Here is a 20882-nt window from a genome sequence, read left to right as displayed (position 1 = left end):
GTTGTGCTTGGGGCTTTTGTTATGGGATATTGATTTCTTTTCTTGTTTTTTTTCCATAACATTGTCTGCTGCAATTTAAATAAAAAATTACGACATTTTAAGATATTTCGTAGACAGACCAAACAAAATATATGTTTTATTTTAAAATGAATGTTTTCTCTTCAGCTGATCTAAAATGAAAGCAAAATATCTAATGTAGAAATATTTTGATAATATTTTACAGTGAGCTTTCCCATGTTTGTATGTCTTAATTTTCTTTGCTGCGTTTATGTAGGTTGCACAAGAACTTTTACTCACTTGTAATTGTGCCTCAGACTTTTGAAAGTCTACCTTCTAAATTGCCCAGATGATCTAGATTCTACATGTTACCATTGGTTTATTCTTGTGCTTTCTGTATTTAAAACTTTGGCTGTATTAAGCAAATGCAAGGTTATAATTTAGCTAATAGTAGTTTACAGACAATTCTGATGATTATGATTTCATTTGGTTTAACTAAACTGTACTAGTTCATTTCATAAGGAAATGATACTGTAGACAAATGTAAATAAAGCCTGTGAGTCAAGCATCAAGTGGTGTTTGTTAGAAATAAACTAGAGATTTAAAAAAAAAAAAGAAAAGAAAAGAAACTAAGAACATGGTGAGACTCACAGTGACCAGTTCAGGGGTCTTGACAGTTGCTCTGCATTCTGGCCAGCAGAGGCACACCACCAGAGAGGCTTGCAATGCTCAACAAGAAGCACAGTTGATTAGTCTCCCAGGCTTGAATCTCTGCTCAGCTTCCACATTCAGCCCCAGTGCTCCCCTTGAAACTTCCCCAGGCCAGGAGATAAGGGTGGGATGGCAATTACCCACAAAGAGAACATCTGGCCCCACTCATTCCCAGCTGCCAAACTTTCACCCAGTCAAGCCCCACCCATTGTGCTCTCTTGGGAGCAAGCTCTCCAAAATCTGGCCATAAACTGGCCCCAAAACTGGCCATGAACAAAATCTCTGCAGCATTGTAACATGTTCATAATGGCCCTAACACCCACACTGGAAGGTTGTGGGTTTACCAGAATGAGGGCAAGGAACACCTGGCCTGCCCATGGCGGAAAACCACTTAAAGGCATTCTTAAGCCACAAACAATAGCATTAGCAATCTGTGCCTTAAGGACATGCTCCTGCTGCAGTTAACTAGCCCAACCTATTCCTTTAATTTGGCCCATCCCTTCGTTTCCCATAAGGGATACTTTTAGTTAATTCAGTATCTATAGAAACAAGGCTAATGAATGGTTTGCTGTTAATAAATACATGGGTAAATCTCTGTTCCAGGCTTTTAGCTCTGAAGGCTGTGAGACCCCTGATTTCCCACTTCACACCTCTATATTTCTGTGTGTGTGTCTTTAATTCCTCTAGCGCTGCTGGGTTAGGGTCTCCCCTACCGAGCTGATCTCAGCAGTGCTCCTTAATGCTTCCTAAAGCCAGAAAACAGGGGCATGGTGGCAATTAACTGTAGAAGGAGCATCTGTCCCATCCAGGCCCAGCATCCAAGTGGCTAATATATCAAGCCATGGTGCTCTGCTTTAGGTCATCCTAGGATTAGAGGTGAATCCATGCCCATGTAAATCTATGGAGCATAGCCTCTGGTCCTGTCACCCTGCATGGCTATGTAGCAATCTGAGTCCTTGTTCAGCCTTGACACCTAGAACATGGCCTTGCCCAACTACAGATTCAAAACTGTAGTACTGGCCATCCAAGGAAGACAAAAAACAATGTAGCTCAATCAGAGGCAATTTCAGCCAGCAGCTCTGTCTTATTATAGAGTCCAGTTAGTGCTCTCACCAGACCATGGAACACAGCCAGAAATTCTACTCAACCAACACAGTTAGTAGTTCAACGCAGTTAGAGAGCCTGACAGCAAGGTCTTCCCATTCAAGGTCTTAATCAACTAGCTTAATCAGAATTCCAGGTTTGATCAAATAGTGAAGGTATACCATGGCCAAATAACACAAACAAAGATAGAAGAGATGGCCATTTCCTCAAATGATTGGGCACCAATGCAAGGACACAAGGATTACAAAAAATCTGAAAAAATACATCACCATCATAAAGAAATTAATAAAGCTCCAATAAGGGACCCTGAAGAAGTGAAAATTTATAAAATGACTGATGAAGAATTCAGAATAATTATCTTTAACACAGTGAAACCCCGTCTCTACTAAAATACAAAAAATTAGCCACATGCGGTGGCATGCACCTGTAGTCCCAGCTATTCGGGAGGTTGAGGCAGGAGAATTGCTTGAGCCCAGGAGGCAGAGGTTGCAGTGAGCTGAGATTGTGCCGCTGCACTCCAGCCTGGGTGACAAAGCAAGACTCCATCTCCAAAAAAAAAAAAAAAAGTTCACCTAGTTTTATAAAATGTATTCCTTAATAATTTAGTGTACCTATAGTTATTTTAATAGTTGTGTCTTTTAATCATCACAGGAGGGATAAAGTTTTTTTATACTTCACCCTTACAGTTTTAGAATATTCTGAATGTGATACATAGTTGTATTACTTATAGGGCACTACAAGTAAATATAGATAAAAAACTAAATTAAATGTGGAAAATAATTTATAAAACAAAATGCGAAGATTGCCAAATAAATAGAAACAATAAAAATAGAAATCCTAAAGATAAAGTATGTAATAACAGAGCTATAAAATTCAATAGAAAGCCTCAACAGCAGACTTGATCATGTGGAAGAAAGAATAACTTGAAGATAGGATATTTGAAATTATCTAGTTAGAGGAGTAAAAAGAAAAAAGAATAGAAAAGACCTACAAAAATTATGGGACACTACTAAAAGAATTAATCTCCACATAATAGGAGTTTCTGAAGAAGAAGAGAGAGACAAAGGCCCAGAAAGCACATTTTAGGTAATAATGACTAAAAATTTTCCAAGTCTGAAGAAAGATGACAGCATTCAGGTACAGGAAGCTCAAAAGTCTCCAAGTAAATCCAACCCAAAGATGAATTCTAGAATAAAATTATCAAAAAATTCTAGAATAAAACTATCAAAAATGAAAGACAAAAAAAAAAAAAAAAGCACCAACAGATAAGAAACATCACATTTAAAGCAGTCCCAATACAGCCATTAACAGCTTTCCTGGCAGAAATTCTTCAGGCCATGAGAGAGTAGAATGATATATTCAAAATTCTGAAGAAAAATGTGCTAACCAAGGATACACTACCTGTAAAGTCTGTTCTTCAGAAATTAGGCAGAAATAAACTTTCTCAGACAAACAAAAGCTAAGGGAGTTCATTATCACTAGGCCTGCTCCTTAGGAATTGCTAAAGGGAGTTCTTTAAGCTAAAATGAGAGGCTGCTAATTAATAACATAAAACACAAAAGTAAATCACTCAATGGTATAAGTAATATGACTATGTAATCATATTCAGAATATTCTAAAACTGTAAGGGTGAAGCATAAAATAATTTTATCTGTCCTATGAGGATTAAAAGACAGAACTATTAAAATAACTGTAGCTACAATAAATAATTAAGGGATATAAATTTCAAAACTAGGTAAATATCAAAAGTATACAAGGGGAAGAAGGGAATTAATGTGCAGTTTCGTTTGTGATTAAAGTCACTATTAGATTAAAATAGCTTGTTTCAAATTTAGGATGTTTTATATAAGTCCTACGGTAGCCATAAAGCAAAATCCAGTAGAATAAAATAGAAAAGGAAAATTCAAAGAAGACCACCACAGAAAACTATCAACCACAAAGGAAGAGAGCAAGAAATTAAGAAATAAACCAAAGATTTGCAAAACAACCAGAAAACAATTAAGAAAATAAGAGTAGTAAGTTTATAACTATCAAAAATTATCTTGAATGTAAGAGGATTAAGTTATCTAATCAAAAGACAGAGCGGCTCAATAGATTTTTTTTAAAGATCAAACCATATACTGCCTACAACAGACTCACTTTCCTACTAAGGACATACAGAGCCTGAACATGAAAGGATGGGAAAAGATACTTCATAAAAATGGAAACGAAAAGAGCATGGTAGCTATACTTACAGCATATAAAATATTCTTTAAGTCAAAAACTATAAAAACGACAGAGAAGGTCATTTTACAACAATAGAAAGTGTCAAGCCATCAAAAGAATATAATCATAAATATATATGCACCCAACATAAGAGCACATATAACCAAAGCAATTATTAAATTATCTGAAGGGAGTGATAGACTGCAATACCATAACAACAGAAAATCTCAATACTCTACTTTCAACAATCGACAGCTCATCTAAGCAGAAGGTCAGTAACGGAACACTAGACTTGAATTACGCCTCAGACCAAAGAGACCTAACAGACACATATAAAACATACAACCCAACAGCAACAGAAAATACTTTCTTCTCAGGAGCACATAGAATATTCTCTAAAATAAACTCTATGTTAGACCACAAAACAATTCTTAACAAATCTCAGAAGATTAACACTATACCAATCAATCAATCAATGACGTCAAACTAGAAATCTGTAACAGGAGAAATCTTATAAAATTCAAAAATATGTGAAAATCAAGCAAGATGCTCTTAAACAACCAATGAGTCACAGAAGAAATAAAAAAGAAAAACAAAAAATACCTTGAGATAAACAAAAATGAAAACACAACAAAACAAATTTTGTGAGATGCAGCAAAAGAAGTGCTAAGAGGGAAAATAACAATAAATGTCTATATCAAAAAGACAAAAGATCTCAAATAAACAGTGTAATATTACACCTCAAGGAACTAGAAAAAGAACAAACTGAAGCCCAAAGTTAAGAGAAGGAGAAGAATAACAAAGATCAGAGCAGAAATAAATAAAACAGAGCCTAGGAAAACAGTAGAAAAAAATTAGTGAAACCAAGAGTTGGTTTTTTAAAAAGATAAAATCCACAAACCTTAGCTAAACTAACCAGGAAAAAAAAAAAAAGAAGGCTCAAAGAAATAAAAATCACAAATGAAAGTGGACACATTGTAACTGCTGCCACAGAAATAGGAAGGATTATAGGAAGCTACTATGAACAATTGTATGCCAAATAATTGGATATCTAGAAGAAATTTATAAATTCCTAAACACATACAACCTAACAAAGCTGAATCATGAAGAAATAGAAAACCTTAACAGACCAATAGTGAGTAAAGGGATTAAACCAGCAATAAATAAGGGATTAAATCAGTGATAGTCTCCTTGCAGCAGGATGATTAAGGAATCAGAGATACTGAGGGGTTGAGGAGGAATTATTTAATTATTTAGGTGCATCGACCCAGTGGGATTAACATCCAAAGGACTGAGCCCTGAACAAAGAGTTCAGTTACCTTTAAAGCATTTTGTGGGGCGGGGGGAGATCTGTGCAGGGGGAAGCATATTACAGAAGCGAGAAACAAAGACAGTTATTCAATTAAGACACACATTACATCATTTGTTAATTTTCAAGGAGCAACATGTTTTATGACTTGAAATTATCTGTCTAGTGACCTTGCAGCTGCACAGCTAGAGAAGCAGGGTCTTCACAATGCCTGGGAAAGCGAGAGATAAGGCTCACTAGTCACAGAAAAACAGGCAGTTAATTTTAAAGGACTCTAGCTCCTTCTCTTCTGCAGGGGGAATTGGGTTTTCTTACATACAACTGAGTTTTTGCTTACACATTGTTTAATTTCTTTTAATTCCTGTTCTGTCCTATCAAAGAAAAGCCCAGGACTGGGTGGCTTTAAAAATAAATTCTACCAAACTTTTAAAGAAGATTGTATACCAATCCTTCTGAAACTCTTCCAAAATATTGAAGAAAAGGAGTATTTTCAAACTGATTATTCTGATCAAACAGCATTACTCTGATACCAAATCCAGACAAGGACACTCCAAGAAAAGAAAATTGCAGGCCAATGTCTTTGAAAAGCCTAAATGCAAATATCCTTACCAAACTATTAGCAAACCAAATGCAACTACATGTTAAACAAATCATCTGCCCTGATCAAGTGGAATTTAACCCTGGGCTGCAAGGATGGTTCAAAATATACAAATGAATATATGTGACTCATTCCACTAATGAAATGAAGAATAAAAGCCATGTAATCAACTCATTAGATACAGAAAAAGAATATGACAAAACTCAATATCCTTTCATGATAAAAACTCTCAATAGAATAGGTATAAAGGAAATACACCTCAAAACAATAAAAGCCATATCTGACAAACCTATAGCAAACATCGTACTTAATCATGAAAAGTTTATGGCTTTTTCTCTAAGATTAGGAACAAAAGAGGAAGGCCCACTCTCACAACTTCTTTACAATGTAGTTCTGGAAGTCCTAACCAGAGCAATTAGGAAAGAGAAAGAAATAAAAGGAATCCTAAGACAAAAGGAATTAATGAAAGTGTCTCTATTTGCTGACAATATAACCTCATATAAAGAAAATTCTAAAAGTCCACCAAAAACTTGTTAGAACTGATAAATTCAGTAAAGTTGCAGGACACAAAATCAGCATATGAAAATAAGTAGTGTTCTACACACTAATAATGAGTTACTCAAACAGAAAACTAAGGAAACAATCCCACTTACATCAGCAACAAAAGAAAATAAAATACTCAGGTGTAAATTTAAGGAGGTGAAAAACTTGTATACTAAAAACTATTAAACACTGATCAAATAAATTGAAAAAAACAAGTAAAAATATCCCATGTTCATTGTTTGAAAAAATTAGCATTATTAAAATGTTCATGTTACTCGAAGTGATCTGTAGATGCAATAAAATTTCCATCAAAATTCCATTGTCATTTTCACAGAAATAGAAAAAAATAATCTTTAAATTCACATGAAAGCACAAAAGACCCCAAATAGTCAAAGCAATGTTGAGCAAAAATAACAAAGCTGGAGATATCACATGACCTATTTTTGAAATCTACTACAAAGCTACAGTAGTAAAAACAGCACAGTGCTTGCATAAAAACAGACACACAGACAAATGGAACAACTGAGTAGAAAGCCAGGAAATAAACCTAAGCGTTTACAGTTGATTGACTTTTGACAAAGGTATCAAGAACACACAATGGGGAAAGGACAGTCTCTTCAATAAGTAGTGCTGGGAAAACTGGTTATCATGCATAAAAGTGAAATTAGATCCTTATTTAGCAGCATGCACAAAAATAAACTCAAAATGGATTAAAGACATGAACATAATACCTGAAACTTTAAAACTATTAGAAGAAAACATAAGGTGAAAGCTCAATGACATTGCTTGGGGCAATAATTTTTTTAATATGACCCTGGAAGCTCAGGCAACAAAAGCAAAAACAGACAAATTGGACTGCTTTTGTTAGTTAAACTAAAAACCTGCACAGCCAAAGAACCAATTAACAAAGTGAACAGACAACCCACAGAGTGGAAAAAAAATTTGCAAACCATATATCTGATAAATGGTTAATATCCAAAATATATAATGAACTCAACTCAGTAGCAAGAAAAAAAAATTAAACATAAGGAAAGAACTTTAACAGACACTTCTCAAACGAAGATCTAGAGATGACCAACGGGTTTAGGAAAAAATAAAGACTCAGCATCACTACTCATCAGGAAAATGCAAATTAAAACCACAGCGAGATAAGAGCTCACACCTGTTAGGATGGCTTATATATTTAAAAAAAAAAAAAAAGCAAAGAAAAGTGTTGGTGAGAATGCAGAGAAAAGGGAACACTTGTACACTGTTGGTGGGAATGTAAATTATAAACATTATGCAAAATGACATGGATGTTCCTGAAAAATCTAAAAATAGAACTAAAATATGATTCAGCAATCTCACTTCTGAAAATATATCCAAGGCATTGAAATCATTGTATCAAAGGGATATATACATTTCCATATTTATTATAGCATTAATTACAGTATTTAAGATATGGAATAAACCTGTGCCTATCAATGGAAAAAGAAAATGTAGCATACATACACAACAGAGTACTACTCAGCCTTTTAAAAGAAGGAAATCCCATCATTTGTGACAACAAGAATGAACCCAAAGGACATTACACTAAGTGAAATAAGCCAGATATGGAAAGACAATGCATGATCTCACTTATATATTGAATCTAAAAATAGTTGAATTCATAGAAGCAGAGAGTATAAGGGTGGTTAACAGAGGCTAGAGGGAGAGGGCAGCAAGGGACTTGGGGAGTTGTTAATCAAAAAGTTAAAATTTTTAACGAGACAGCAGGGATATGTTTTGAGATCTTTCGCACAGGAGAATGACTATAGTCAATAATTATGTATGGTATAGTTCAAAATAAAGAGAGCAAATTTCAAATATATCACTACACAAAATGTCAAAACAACACATTGTACTCAATAAATGTAATACAATTCTGGTTTGTCAATTAAAAATAATATACATTAAAATACATAAATGAATAAATTGTCCATATTCCCCAAAGCAATCTACTGCAATGTCTATCAAACTTCTAATGACATTTTGACAGAATTTTTTGATGTTGTTTTTACAGTTTCAACTTTTAGTTTAGATTCAGGTGTATACAAGCAGATTTTTTACATTAGTATGTTACACAATGTTGGGGTTTGGGTACAAATGATCCCCTCACTCAGGTACTGAGCATAGTAACCAATAGTAGTTTTCCACTCCTTGCGTCCTTTCCTCTCTCCCCTTCTAGCTGTCTAGTGTCTATTTTTGCCATCATTATGTCTATGTGTATCCAGTATTTAGCTCCCACTTATAAGTGAGAACATGAAATATTTGGTTTTCTGTTCCTGCATTAATTTTCTTAGTATAATGGCATCCAGTTGGATCTACACTTATGCAAAAGATGTGATTTCATTCTTTTATATGACTGTGTAATATTCCATGGTGTATATGTACCACGTTATAATTTTTCAATCCACTGTTGATGGGCATCTAGGCTGATCCCATGTCTTTGCTATTGTGAATTGTGCTGTGATTAACTTGAGTGTATGGGTTATTATCATTATTATTGTTATTACTGCTGGAACAGTTTATTTTCCTTTGGATATATACCCAGTAATGAGACTGCCAGGTGAAATAGCACTTCTGTTTTAAGTTCTTTGAGAAATCTCCAAACTGCTGTCCACAGTGGCTGAACTAATTTACATTCCCACCAGCAGTGTACAAGCATTTTCTTTTCTGCACACCTTTGCCAGTATCTGTTATTTTTGACTTTTTAATAAAGCTATTCTAACTGGTGTGAGATGGTATCTCATGTAGTTTTGATTTGCATTTCTCTGAAGATTAGTGATATCAAATGTTTTTCAAATGTTTGTTGACTGCTTATATGTCTTCTTTTGAAAAGTGTCTGTATTGTCCTTTGCCCACTTTTTAATGGGGTTATTTGTGGGGGGGTTTTGCCTATGGAATTGTTTAAATTCCTTACAGATTCTGGATATTAGAACTGTGTTGTATGCACAATTTGTGAATATTTTCTCCTATTCTGTAGATTGTATGTTTACTCTGTGGTGGTTTCTTTTGCTGTGCAGAAGCTCTTTAGTTTAATTAGGTCCCACTTGACTTTTGCTGTTGTTGCAATTGCCTTTGAGGACTTAATCATAAATTATTTGCCAAGGCTGATGTTCAGAATTGTATTTCTTTGGTTTTCTTCCAGAATTTTTATAGTTTGAGGTCTTACATTTACATTTTTAATTCACCTTGAGTTAATTTTTGTATATGATGAATGGTAGGGGTCCAGATTCATTCTTCTGCATATGAATAGCCAGTTATCCCAACATAATTTATTGAATAAGGAATACTTTCCCTATTGCTTATTTTTGTTAACTTTATCAAAAATCAGCTGGCTGTAGAGGTATCGCTTTATTTCTGGGTAATGTGTCTGTTTCTTTTGTCTATATGTCTGTTTTTGTACCAGTACCATGCTGTTTTGGTTAGTGGCCTTGCAGTATAGTGTAAGTTGGGTAATATGATGCTTCCAACTTTGCTCTTTTGCTTAGAATTGCCTTGGCTATTTTGGCTCATTTTGGTTCCATATTGAATTTAGAGTAGTTTTATTAAAATCCTGTGAAAATTATATTGGTAGTTTGATAGAAATAGTGTTGAATCTGTAGATTGTTTCGGGTGATATGGTCATTGTAAAGACATTGATTCTTCCAATCCAAGAGCCTGGAATGTTTTCCCATTTCTTTATGTCATCTACGATTTCTTTCAGTAGCCATTTTTGGTCTTCTTTATAGAGATCTTTCACCATCTTGGTTAGATGTATACCTAGGCATTTTTCTGTGTCTATTGTAAATGGATTACATTCTTTATTTGACTCTTAGTTTGAACATAATTGGTGAGTAGAAGTGCTACTTATTTTTGTGTGTTGATTTTCTATCCTGAAACTTTACTAAGGTTGCTTATCAGTTCTAGGAGACTTAGGGCAGAGTCTTTAGGGTTTTCTAGGTACAAAATCAGAGAAAAGAGATAATTTGACTTATTATTTTCCTATTTGGATGTCTTTTATTTCTTTCTCTTGCCTGATTGACTAGAATTTCCAGTACTAGATTTAACAGGAGTGGTGAGAAGGAGCCTACTTGTCTTGTTCCTGTTCTTAAGGGGAATGCTTCCAGATTTTACACATTCTGTATAATGTTGATTTTGAGTTCATCATAGATGGCTCTTATTATTTTGAGGTATATTCCTTCATTGCCTGGTTTGTGAAGGGTTTTTTATTATGACAGGATGTTGGATTTTATCAAAAGATTTTTCTGCACTATTGAGACAATCATAAGGTTTTTGTTTTTAATTCTGTTTATGAGGTCAATCACTTGCATTGATTTGCATATGTTGAACCAAACCTAAATGCCAGGAATAAGACCTACTTGACTGTGGTTAACTAACTTTCTGATGTGCTGCTGGATTCAGCTTGCTAGTATTTTGTTGAGGATTTTTGTGTCTGTTCATCTGAGATATTAACCTATATTTTCCTTTTTCATTGTAATTTTCCCAGATTTTTAGTATCAGAATAATGCTGGACTCATAGAATGAGTTAAGGAGGATTCCTTCCTCCTCAATTTTTTAGAATAGTTTTAGTAGAATGGGTACCAGCTATTCTTTGTACCTCTGGTAGAATTCAGCTATGAATCCATCTGGTCTAGGGCTTTTCTTGGTTGGTAGGTTTTTTGTAATATTGATTCCATTTTAGAACTCACTGTTGGTCTGGTCAGGGTTTCAGTTTCTTCCTGATTTAGTCTTGGGAAGTTGTATGGTTTTGGATCTCAATTTTATTCAGTTTTGCTCTGATTTTAGTTATTTATTTTCTTCTAACTTTAGTGTCAATTTGTTCTTGTTTCTCTAGTTCCTCTAGGTGTGACGTTAGGTTGTTAACTTTTTGGATGTTTCATCTCTGTTTTCATTTATTTCAAAGAATTTTTTATTTCTGCATTAATTTTGTTATTTTCCCCAAATTCATTGATAAACAAGTTGTTTAATTTCCATGTAATTGTTTGGTTTTGAGATATCTCCTTAGTATTGACTTTTGTTTTTATTTATTCCACTGCGGTCCAAAAGTATAAATTGTATGATTTCAATTTTTTTAAATTTATTGAGACTCACCTTATGGTTGAGCATGTGGTTAATCCTAGAGTATGTTCCGTGCACAGGTGAGAAGAATTTATTCTGTGATTGATGGGTGAAGTACTCTGCAGATGTTTGTTAGCCCGACATCAAGTGTCCAATTTAAGTCCAGAATTTGTTAGTTTTCTGTCTCGATGATCTGTCTAACACTGCCAATGGAGTGTTGAAGTCCTCACTATTATTGTGTGGCTGTCTAAGTTCTTTTCATATACATAGAAGTACTTGTTTTATGAACTGAAGTGCCCCAATGTTGAATGCACATATATTTAGGACAGTCAAATCTTATTGTTTAATTGAATGTGTTATTTTTATGTAATTGCCTTCTTTTGTGCTTTTTTTTTTTTTTTTAGTTTTTGTTGATTTAAAGTCTATTTTATCTAAAAATAACGACTCTCACTTTGTTTTGTTTTCCATTTGCATGATAGATCCTTTTCCAACTCCTTACTTTGAGCCTATAATTGCAATTACGTTTGAGATGGGTCTCTTGAAGACATCAGATGGATAAGTCTTGCTTTTTCGTCCTACCTGCCATTCTGTGCCATTTAAATTGGGCATGTAGACCATTTACACTGAAGCCCACATATTGATATGTGAAGTTTTGATTGTGAAGTTGTTAGCTGGCTGCTTTGTAGTTTCTATTGTGTAGCTGCTTCATGGGGTCTGTAAGCTATGTACTTAAGTGTGTTTTTGTGGACCAGGTATTGTTCTTTTGTTTCCACGTTTAGAACTCCCTTAAAGATTTCCTGTAAGGTTAGTCTAGTGGTAACAAATTCCCTTAGTGATCGTTAGTCTGCAAAATATTTTGTTTTTTCTTTGTTTATGAAGCTGAGTTTGATAGGGGATTAAATTCTTGGTTGGAATTTCTTTTCTTTAAGGATGCTGAAAATGAGCCCCCAATGTCTTCTGATTTGTATGTATGTTTTCTGCTGAGAAGTCTGCAGCTAGTCTGATGGGCTTCCCTTTGTATGTGGTCTGACCTTTTTCTCTAGCTGCCTTTAAGGTTTTTTTTCTTTAGCATTTATCTTGGACAGTCTGGTGACTATCTGCTTTGGTGATGTTTGTTTTGTATAGTATCTTGGACACATTCTCTGTATTTCTTGTGTCTTAATGTCTACCTCTTTAGCAAGATGAAGGGAATTTCCTTGAGTTAGTCCCCCAAATACATTTTCCAGGTTGTTTACTCTTTCTCCTTCTCTCTTGGAAATGCCAGTAATTTGTACGTTTGGTTGCTTTACAGAATATCCTATTTCTCAAAGACTTTGTTCATTTTTTAAGTTCTTTTTTCTTTATTCTTGTCTGACTGGATTAGTTCAAAAGATTGGTATTCATACCAGTGAAATCCTTTCTTCTGCTTTGTCTAGTGGTAAAGCTTTCAATCGTACTTTGAATTTCTTTAAGTGAGTTTTAAATTCAGAATCTCTGATTTCTTTAAGATTTTTTTATCTCTTCCTTTATTTTCTGCATTGCTTTAGAAGTTTCTTTATGTTGATTTTCAACCTTGTCTTAGATCTCATTGTGCTTTCTTGCAATCCATGTTTTGAATTTGTTATATGTAATTTCTGAGATTTCATTTTGGTTAGGGACCATTGCTGAAGATCTTTTGGAGGTGTCACAACATTCGGATTTTTCACGGTACCAGAGTCCTTGTGCTAGCTCTTTCTCATCTGGTGATGCTAGCTAGCACTTCTAATTTATGTAACTATTTTAATGTGGATAAGATTTTTTTCTTTATTTAGTTTCCCATAATTTTATTGATTTGTTATTTTTCTTTTCTTTCCCCCTTCCTCCCTAGAAGGTGTGACTGTAGAAAATGTTGGGTAGGGTCTTTTGACTTTATAGCCCTATGCCCCATGCACTTCTATTGGCAGGTTTTATTTTGGGCTGGTCAGTTTGACCTACAGGCCAGTAGATGGTGCTTATGAGTAAAAGCCAGCAGTGGCCAATGCAAATAGTCATATATTTGATACTTGTTTACAGACAGAAGCTCTGAATTGCCTCAGGCAATGGGCTGATCTGTGGGGTGCTCAGTGGTTTGAGCTCCCTGTTCAGTCCTTGGGGACATACCAAGATGGGTGGAGCCAGATTGCGCAGCCCACCTAACTGATCCTCCAATGGCAGGCACAAGCACCAGCACCAAGGGAGAAAGGCTCCCAGAGGGGTGCCTAGGCCTGGAGCTGGGAAACCTCCTTGGCCCCAAGTTCTCTGCATGGAAGTGTTGGGAGCAGCCTAAACTCCTAATCCAGGAGAGTGGGTGCTCCAAATGCCTGAATATCTGCCTGGACCTAGAGCATAGAGGGCCCTGCTTTACCACAATCTGCACTGGAAGAATGGGGCAGCTCAGGCTGCTCCAGGCAACTGGAGTCTTGAATGTTTGAAGATCAGTAGGAGCATGGAGCAGAAATTACCCTGCTGCAGCACAGTCTCAGGGAGCAGGCTGGCGCACCCATGAATGACACATACAGACTGGTTCCAGGTCTCCATGCCAGGTGGCCCTGGCTGCAAGTCTTCTCACCCAGAAGAAACAACAGCTGCAGTAGTTCTCCTACTGCTGTCATAGGGGAGAACACAGTTCCAGCACCTACTTGTGCAGCACTTTCCACACTTGCCATTAGATTCTGGCTATAGAGACCCCTACCCTACTCCAGGGTAAGTGCTCCAGTCTCTGGCCCAAGACTAAAATGCCTGCACAGCCATACTGCCAAGTCATCAGAGAATGGTTGAGTTTGTATGCGCCTGGGTTAAAAATGGCATCCTGGAACAGAATAGAGAGTCCATAAATTAACCCACACACACACTTCCTGTTAACTGATCTTTGACAAAGGTGCCAAGAACACACAATGGAGAAAGGATAGTTTCTTAAATAAATGATTTGGGGAAAACTAGATATTCACATGCAGAAGAATGAAACTGGACCTTCATCTCACCCCATACACAAAAATCCTCTTGGTCTTCAAAATCAGATCCCCATTCCCTTCTGGGTTTCTGATTGTATTTGCATTTTCACCTTAACTGCTGCACTGAGAGCAGCCCACTAGCTCATCTACTGACTGTCCCATAACAGGAGCAATGTGCTTTTTTATGTCAAACTGGATGGTGAGGCTGAAAGGGAACCAAGAGAGTGGAAAAAAAATACTGGAAAAAATGCTGGTGGTGTCAGACCTAAAGCCTAGAGAACAGGGATGGGGCAGCCTGAGTGAGAAGAGTGAAAGGGTGCACCCAGAGAATCCCAAACACCCTGTTGGGTCTACCTTGACCCCTGATCTGCAACCCTCACTGGAGACATCACTCCATAACTTTTCTCCTCAAGCCCAAAGTTTGACCTGAGCCTCTCTCCTGCCGACATGCCATCACCAATCTTACATGCTGAAATTGACTCTCACCATCCTTTATTTGAGAAACACAAGCTGAGTATCTGCTAAGGCCAGTAAGTGGCTTGCTCAGCTTGGGTTTCAGCAGTGAGTAAGGGGCACATTTACTTTCTTCAGGGATCTTACAACCTAGCAGAGAAGATAGACACTACACAAATACGGTGTATTTGTATCTGTGATGACTGAGCCCAAAGGCAAAATGTAGGCATTATAGTGTGGGTGAGAGAACTGTCTTTGTCTTGGAGTTCAAATCTAGCTTCAGAAGTGAATAATTACTTTTCCACGTACAGTCATTGTCCAGAAATAAGTACAGAGTCCGTATTTAATCCCAATGATGTACAACTTTAAATTGCTGTAAGACTTCATTTTGAGTATAACACATGTCCCCCTGTCTGTGTGACTCAAAGCATTTCAGAACTTGTCAGCAGGAGGGTCCCCGTTTCCTCATGAATTGAAAACTGACTTGTAGCTGGCTTTTTCCTAGCCCCACCACTGAGTCCCTGTCTGAGTTTCTGTCTTGAGTCCCTGTCTGAGTTTCTGTCTCCATATCCTGATTTGGAGACATTCTTTTACTTCTTGGGATGGAACTCCTTATTCTCACACATCTCTTATGAAATCTCCAACCACTTGTTCTTCTCAGTATACATATGTAACAAACCTGCACATTATGCACATGTACCCTAGAACTTAAAGTAGAAGAAGAAGAAGACGAAGAAGAAGAAGAAGAAGAAGAAGAAGAAGAAGAAGAAGAAGAAGAAGAAGAAGAAGAAGAAGAAGAAGGAGAAGAAGAAGAAGAGGAGGAAGAAGAAAAAAAAAAAAAAAAAAAAAAAAAGAATACTGTCCACAGCCCAGTTACTTCTCTCAGAGCATGGAGCAGCTCCAAATGTTCTGCACTGTGAGAACTTCTTAGTATCCCTGACATCCTGAGGACCTGGGATAATGAAGAAGAAATTTACCTGACTGGCTCAAAATGAGGAATTTATGACCTAATAACAAGCATGTTAACTCTGGGCCAGGGGGTGCTTTATCTGAGGTCTAGTTCCAGGGTGAGTCTTCTAAGAAGGCATATTAGTAATAAATGAGTGGACAACAAACCAACCAGGGATCAACCCTTCTCCTTTGCAATATATGACTGATGCTATGAAAAGCAGCTGAGTCATTCTTGGGTAAGATGAGATGAATAAGCCAAAAAAGGCAACTTGGGAAGTTGTCCAAGTTGTCATGGAGTTTATGTCATTTAATTTTCTTACTATTGGGTTTCAGAAACACAAAATTGGATTAACAAATATCCTCTGTTCATATTATATGCTCACAATTCATCCATGCTTGGCCTTTTTAATTAATGTACCTACCTGCTTGTTTATTATTTGAATAACAAACACACAAAAATTCACCATCCAAGGGAAAATGATAACTTTGATAGAAAGTTATATGCACCTGTGTAATTCAGCCTTCACCCATGTCCCTGCCTGTCCCATCTAATATAACCATGATTCTAAATCTCGTATTCATCATTCTTTGCTTCCCATTTTATATATTTCATTATTTTATTTCTAAAATTGTTATTTTGTTTTTTCTATTTTAAGTTTCATTTCTTGAGATATTGAGTACCAAAAAGTCATCCATTTAATTATCCAATTCTATGAACTTTGACTAACATATATAGTCAGGTAGACCCCACTACAACTAAGATATACAACAGTTCTATCACCCCAAAATATTCCCTCATGTGCTTATTAAATCTACCCCTCCCTCATACCAATCCTTGGCAACCACTGACCTCTTTTCAGTTCTTATAATTTTGCCTTTTCCAGAATGCCCTATAATTAAAATCATATAATATGTAGTATGTAAAGTCTGGCTTCTTTTGCATTTGAGATTCATCCCTGTTGTTTTACATATCAGTAGTTGATTCCGTATCCTTCCATTGCACAGATATACCATTTTAAAAACTCTATTCATCAGTTGAAGAGCATGTGGGGTTCTTCAAGTTCAGGGCAGTTATGAATAAAGCCACTATAAATATTGGCCTACAGGTTTTTCTGTGAACATACAAGTTGATTTCTCTTGGCTAAATATCTAAGAATAGGATTTCTGGGGCAAATTGTAAGTTGTACGTTTAATTGTTTTGATAGACTGCCAACTAATGTAATTTTGCATTTCTACCAGCAATGACTTGGGCTTCTTGTTGTTCTACATCCCTCCTATTACTTGATATTGTCATTTATTTCATTTTAGCCATTCCGATGTGTATAGAGTGGTATCTCACTTTGCTTTTAAATTGTGTTTCTCTAATGACTGATTAGGTTGAGTATCTTTTCACGTGCTTACCTGACACCCATGTATCTTCTTTGTTAAAATGTCTCTTCAAATATTTTGCCCATATTTTCTGTATTATTACTTATTTTTGAGAATTTAAAAAATATTGCCCTGGCACAGTGGCTCACGCCTGTAATCACAGCACTTTTGGAGGCCGAGGGGGTGGATCACAGGTCAGGAGATCGAGACCATCCTGGTTAACACAGTGAAACCCATCTCTACTAAAAATATAAAAAAATCAGCCGGGCGTAGTGGCAGGCGCCTGTAGACCCAGCTGCTTGGGAGGTTGAGGCAGGAGAATGGCGTGAAGCCGGGAGGCAGAGCTTGCAGTGAGCCAACATCATGCCACTGCACTCCAGCCTGGGCAACAGAGTGAGACTTTTCCACAAAAAAAAAAAAAAAAAATTATTGACCCAAGTCCTTAGTAAGATATGTGTTTTACAGTATTGTCTCTAAGTCTGTGAATTTGTGAATTTTCTTTGCATTTGCCTAGCACTGCCTTTTGAAAAGCAGAAGTTTTTTATTTTGATGAAGTCCTATATTTCTTTTGAATTGTACCTTTTGGCATATCTAAGAAATTTTGCATAACCCAAAGTCACAAATATTTTTTTGTTTTATTGTAGAAGTTTCATAGTTTAATTTTTAATTTTTTAAATTACAATCTAATAATTTTTATATCTAGCATTAGGTATGATTTATTTTACATATAGATGCCCAATTGTTTCAGCTCCATTTGTTGAAATGACTATTATTTCTCCAGTCATGACTCAAGAAAGAATTATGTCATACTAATTCCCAGGAAATTGTAAGGGACAGACACAGCACCTGAGTTGAAAGAAGGAAGAAGGGAGGAAGAAAGGAAGCAGTGGTAGGCTCCCAGGTGAGAGGTATGCGGACAGCCATCCTGCTTCCAGATTCAGTGTCATAGGTTGGATATTATGGAAGTACCCAAGCTACAAATCTAGTCTTGGGCGTATGCCTGGTTGTCACCTCCCCTGGTTGGGAAAGCAGCAGCATGCCCAGGCTGTGCATCACACACCGTGCACAAGATAAAAGCACTCCTCCCCTGGGCTCCTCATCCGCAGTCTCCTCAGGAATAGCCTTCGCCTGCCTCCTCAGCACCTGGTGAGTGTCCAGCAGGGGATGGGACTCAACTTGGGATGTTGGAAGAGAAAACTAAGATCATAGCAGAAGAGAGGGAAATGGAGAGGTCTGAAACAAAAGCCCAGAGAGGACGGCAGAGAGGGTACCAATGTGGGAAGTGGGGCCAGGAGGGAGACCCTGCAGGATCTGACAGCAATTCCATGACCTGCAAAGGCCACAGAAGCTTATGATTCCTTCCCATCCTGTTTCTACTCAGGCTGGCACATGTTTCCTATGATATCCATTCTCCAGAATGCCTTTTTTCAGAAGGGTGCATTCCTAGAGACTCTTTGGAGAAACAGGAACATGGATGCCCACTTAGACTCACAGCAATCTGTCCCAGGTGGAGAACAAAGTGAGAGGCATCTGACATGTTCCACCAACTCCACATCAGCTTCCCTCACCCTCCTGCAGCTCGTGCCTCAAGAGGCAGCTGGTCTTAGAGACATTGGACTGTAGATTTTGAACTTACAAATGGCTTTGTTTTGTCCAGGACAACTCAACTCCTGACAAGATGTCCTGCCAGCAGAACCAGCAGCAGTGCACACCCCCACTCAAGTGCCCCTCACCCAAGTGTCCCCCAAAGAGCCCAGCACAGTGTCTGCCTCCAGCTTCCTCTGGCTGTGCCCCAAGCTCCAGGGGCTGCGGTCCCAGCTCTGAGGGTGGCTGCTGCCTGAGCCACCACAGGCGCCACCACCGATGCCGGCGCCAGAGGTCCAACTCCTGTGACAGGGGCAGTGGTCAGCAAGGCGGGGGCTCCGGCTGCGGCCATGGTTCTGGAGGCTGCTGCTGACCTGGATCCTGATGCTGAGACAAGCAATTTTGGAGGAAACAAGAATCCCAAGGGCCCAGGAAAACCCCATCTTGATGCACGAGTTCCCAGATACCCTCTTCTGGCTTTCACAGGCTGAGCTGGGGGTTTTCCTGTGGAATGTCTGGGCTCTCCCCAGAAGGCACTTCCTATCTGATGTCCAGGATGTCACATGTTCCCTTACCCCTGTACCTGTGAAGGATTGGCAGTGTTTGTGCCTGACCTCGTCAAAAAATAAAGCTTCTTGTCCTCATTACCACTGGTGTCTCCCTTGGCATTTCATTCTGTCTCTCCCTACGTGGGGCTGGAAGTGTGCCCTCCCATCTGCCCCTGACATCCAGCACCACCACAGGGAAGATGCAAAGTTCTAGTTCTAGGCTGCAAAATTCTGGAGTCTGTCGAGTCTTTTTGTGCTGGAATTGTGAGGTAGTGGGGGACAGGATGTGATGAGAGGGATTGTAGTGAGGCCTCTAACTGTCAGAAAAGAATGACTGAAATGTGACTGTTCCTTTCATAATGGACTCCCCAGTCCTAGAAGGAGCTATGAGATGTTTCTGACATCCCAATTACAAAATAGTGAAGATGTAGCAGGCAATTATCAAAAAAAAAAAAAAAAATAGGCAGAATTAGCATTTCTTCTAAAGAGGTAAATTTGACTCTCCAAGGGACATTTTTTGTTGTCAAAACTTAGAGAATTTCTGGCATCTAGCGGGAGAGGCCAGGGATGCAGCTAAGCCTCCTACCAAGCATAGGACAGCCCCACAGTGCAAAATTATCTGACCCAAAAAGCCAATAATTGCAAGGCTGAAAACCTTTAGACTAAAATTAAAAGATGAGTAAAGAAAAAAATGGCCTCAGCTGTCTATAATCCCAGCGCTTTGGGGAGCTGAGGCAGGTGGATTACCTGAGGTCAGGAGTTTGAGACTGCCTGACCAGCATGGTGAAACCACATGTTATATGATAAGTCAAAATACAAAAAAAAAAAAAAAAATAGCTCAGTGTAGTGGCAGATACCTGTAATCCCAGTTACTCAGGAGGCTGAGGCAGGAGAAGTGCTTGAACCTGGGAGGCAGAGGTCGCAGTGAGCCCGTTGTGCCACTGCACTCCAGCCTGGGCCACAAGAGTGAAACTCCATCTCAAAAAAAGAAAACGAAAGAAAGAAAGAAAGAAAAAGCTGGTCTCAGGAAAAACAGATAACAATTAAATTCCCAGAGAGAGAAGGTGGAGGGAGTAGAATTAATTAAAGCTTAAGAAGTCCTGGGTCAGGGGAGAAATAGAGCTGAGAGCTTAGGGAATGTAGTAATGTGGAGGGTGTGGACTGAGACCATTAAGAAAAAGGAAGAGAGAAATGAGAAGTATTGCTAGGCTTATAAATTAGTATAATTGTAAGATCAAAAATTTATTTGCTTATTAGGTGCTAGAAAACCCAAAGTGACTACTATGAACTCATTTAATTTTCTAACTCAATAAGCCACGTGCTCTTAATAACCATATTTTACAAACAGGGAAATTGTGGGGAAATTGTGGGTCCAGCAGTTCTGCATAGGACCCAGGCCACAAAGCCAGTAAGTCCATGATCCTGGCTGATGCCACTTGTACCTTCCTGGAGACTTTTCAAGAGATTTCTAGAAACAATTA

General features: G+C 37.6%; 1 protein-coding gene across 1 annotated transcript; it reads left to right on the top strand.

Annotated features, from left to right (window-relative positions):
* Positions 1-18385: 18385 nt before the first annotated feature.
* LOC108518964 (late cornified envelope protein 3D-like) lies at positions 18386-19503 on the top strand. The gene is made up of 2 exons (XM_017857704.1): positions 18386-18415; positions 18927-19503. Exon 2 carries the CDS (start codon positions 18948-18950, stop codon positions 19224-19226), a length of 279 nt encoding a protein of 92 aa, XP_017713193.1. The 5' UTR covers positions 18386-18415; positions 18927-18947; the 3' UTR covers positions 19227-19503.
* Positions 19504-20882: the final 1379 nt, after the last annotated feature.

The sequence above is a fragment of the Rhinopithecus bieti genome, unplaced genomic scaffold, assembly GCF_001698545.2.
Source record: "Rhinopithecus bieti isolate Rb0 unplaced genomic scaffold, ASM169854v2 scaffold_45070, whole genome shotgun sequence".
Lineage (NCBI taxonomy): Eukaryota > Metazoa > Chordata > Mammalia > Primates > Cercopithecidae > Rhinopithecus > Rhinopithecus bieti.
The sequence above is the reverse complement of the archived record's forward strand: the minus strand, read 5'-3'. Positions and strand labels throughout refer to the sequence as shown.

What these genes read in the sequence shown, in the direction of transcription:
- LOC108518964 (XM_017857704.1), top strand. Translation starts at nt 18,948, where the DNA reads ATGTCCTGCCAGCAGAACCAGCAGCAGTGCACACCCCCACTCAAGTGC.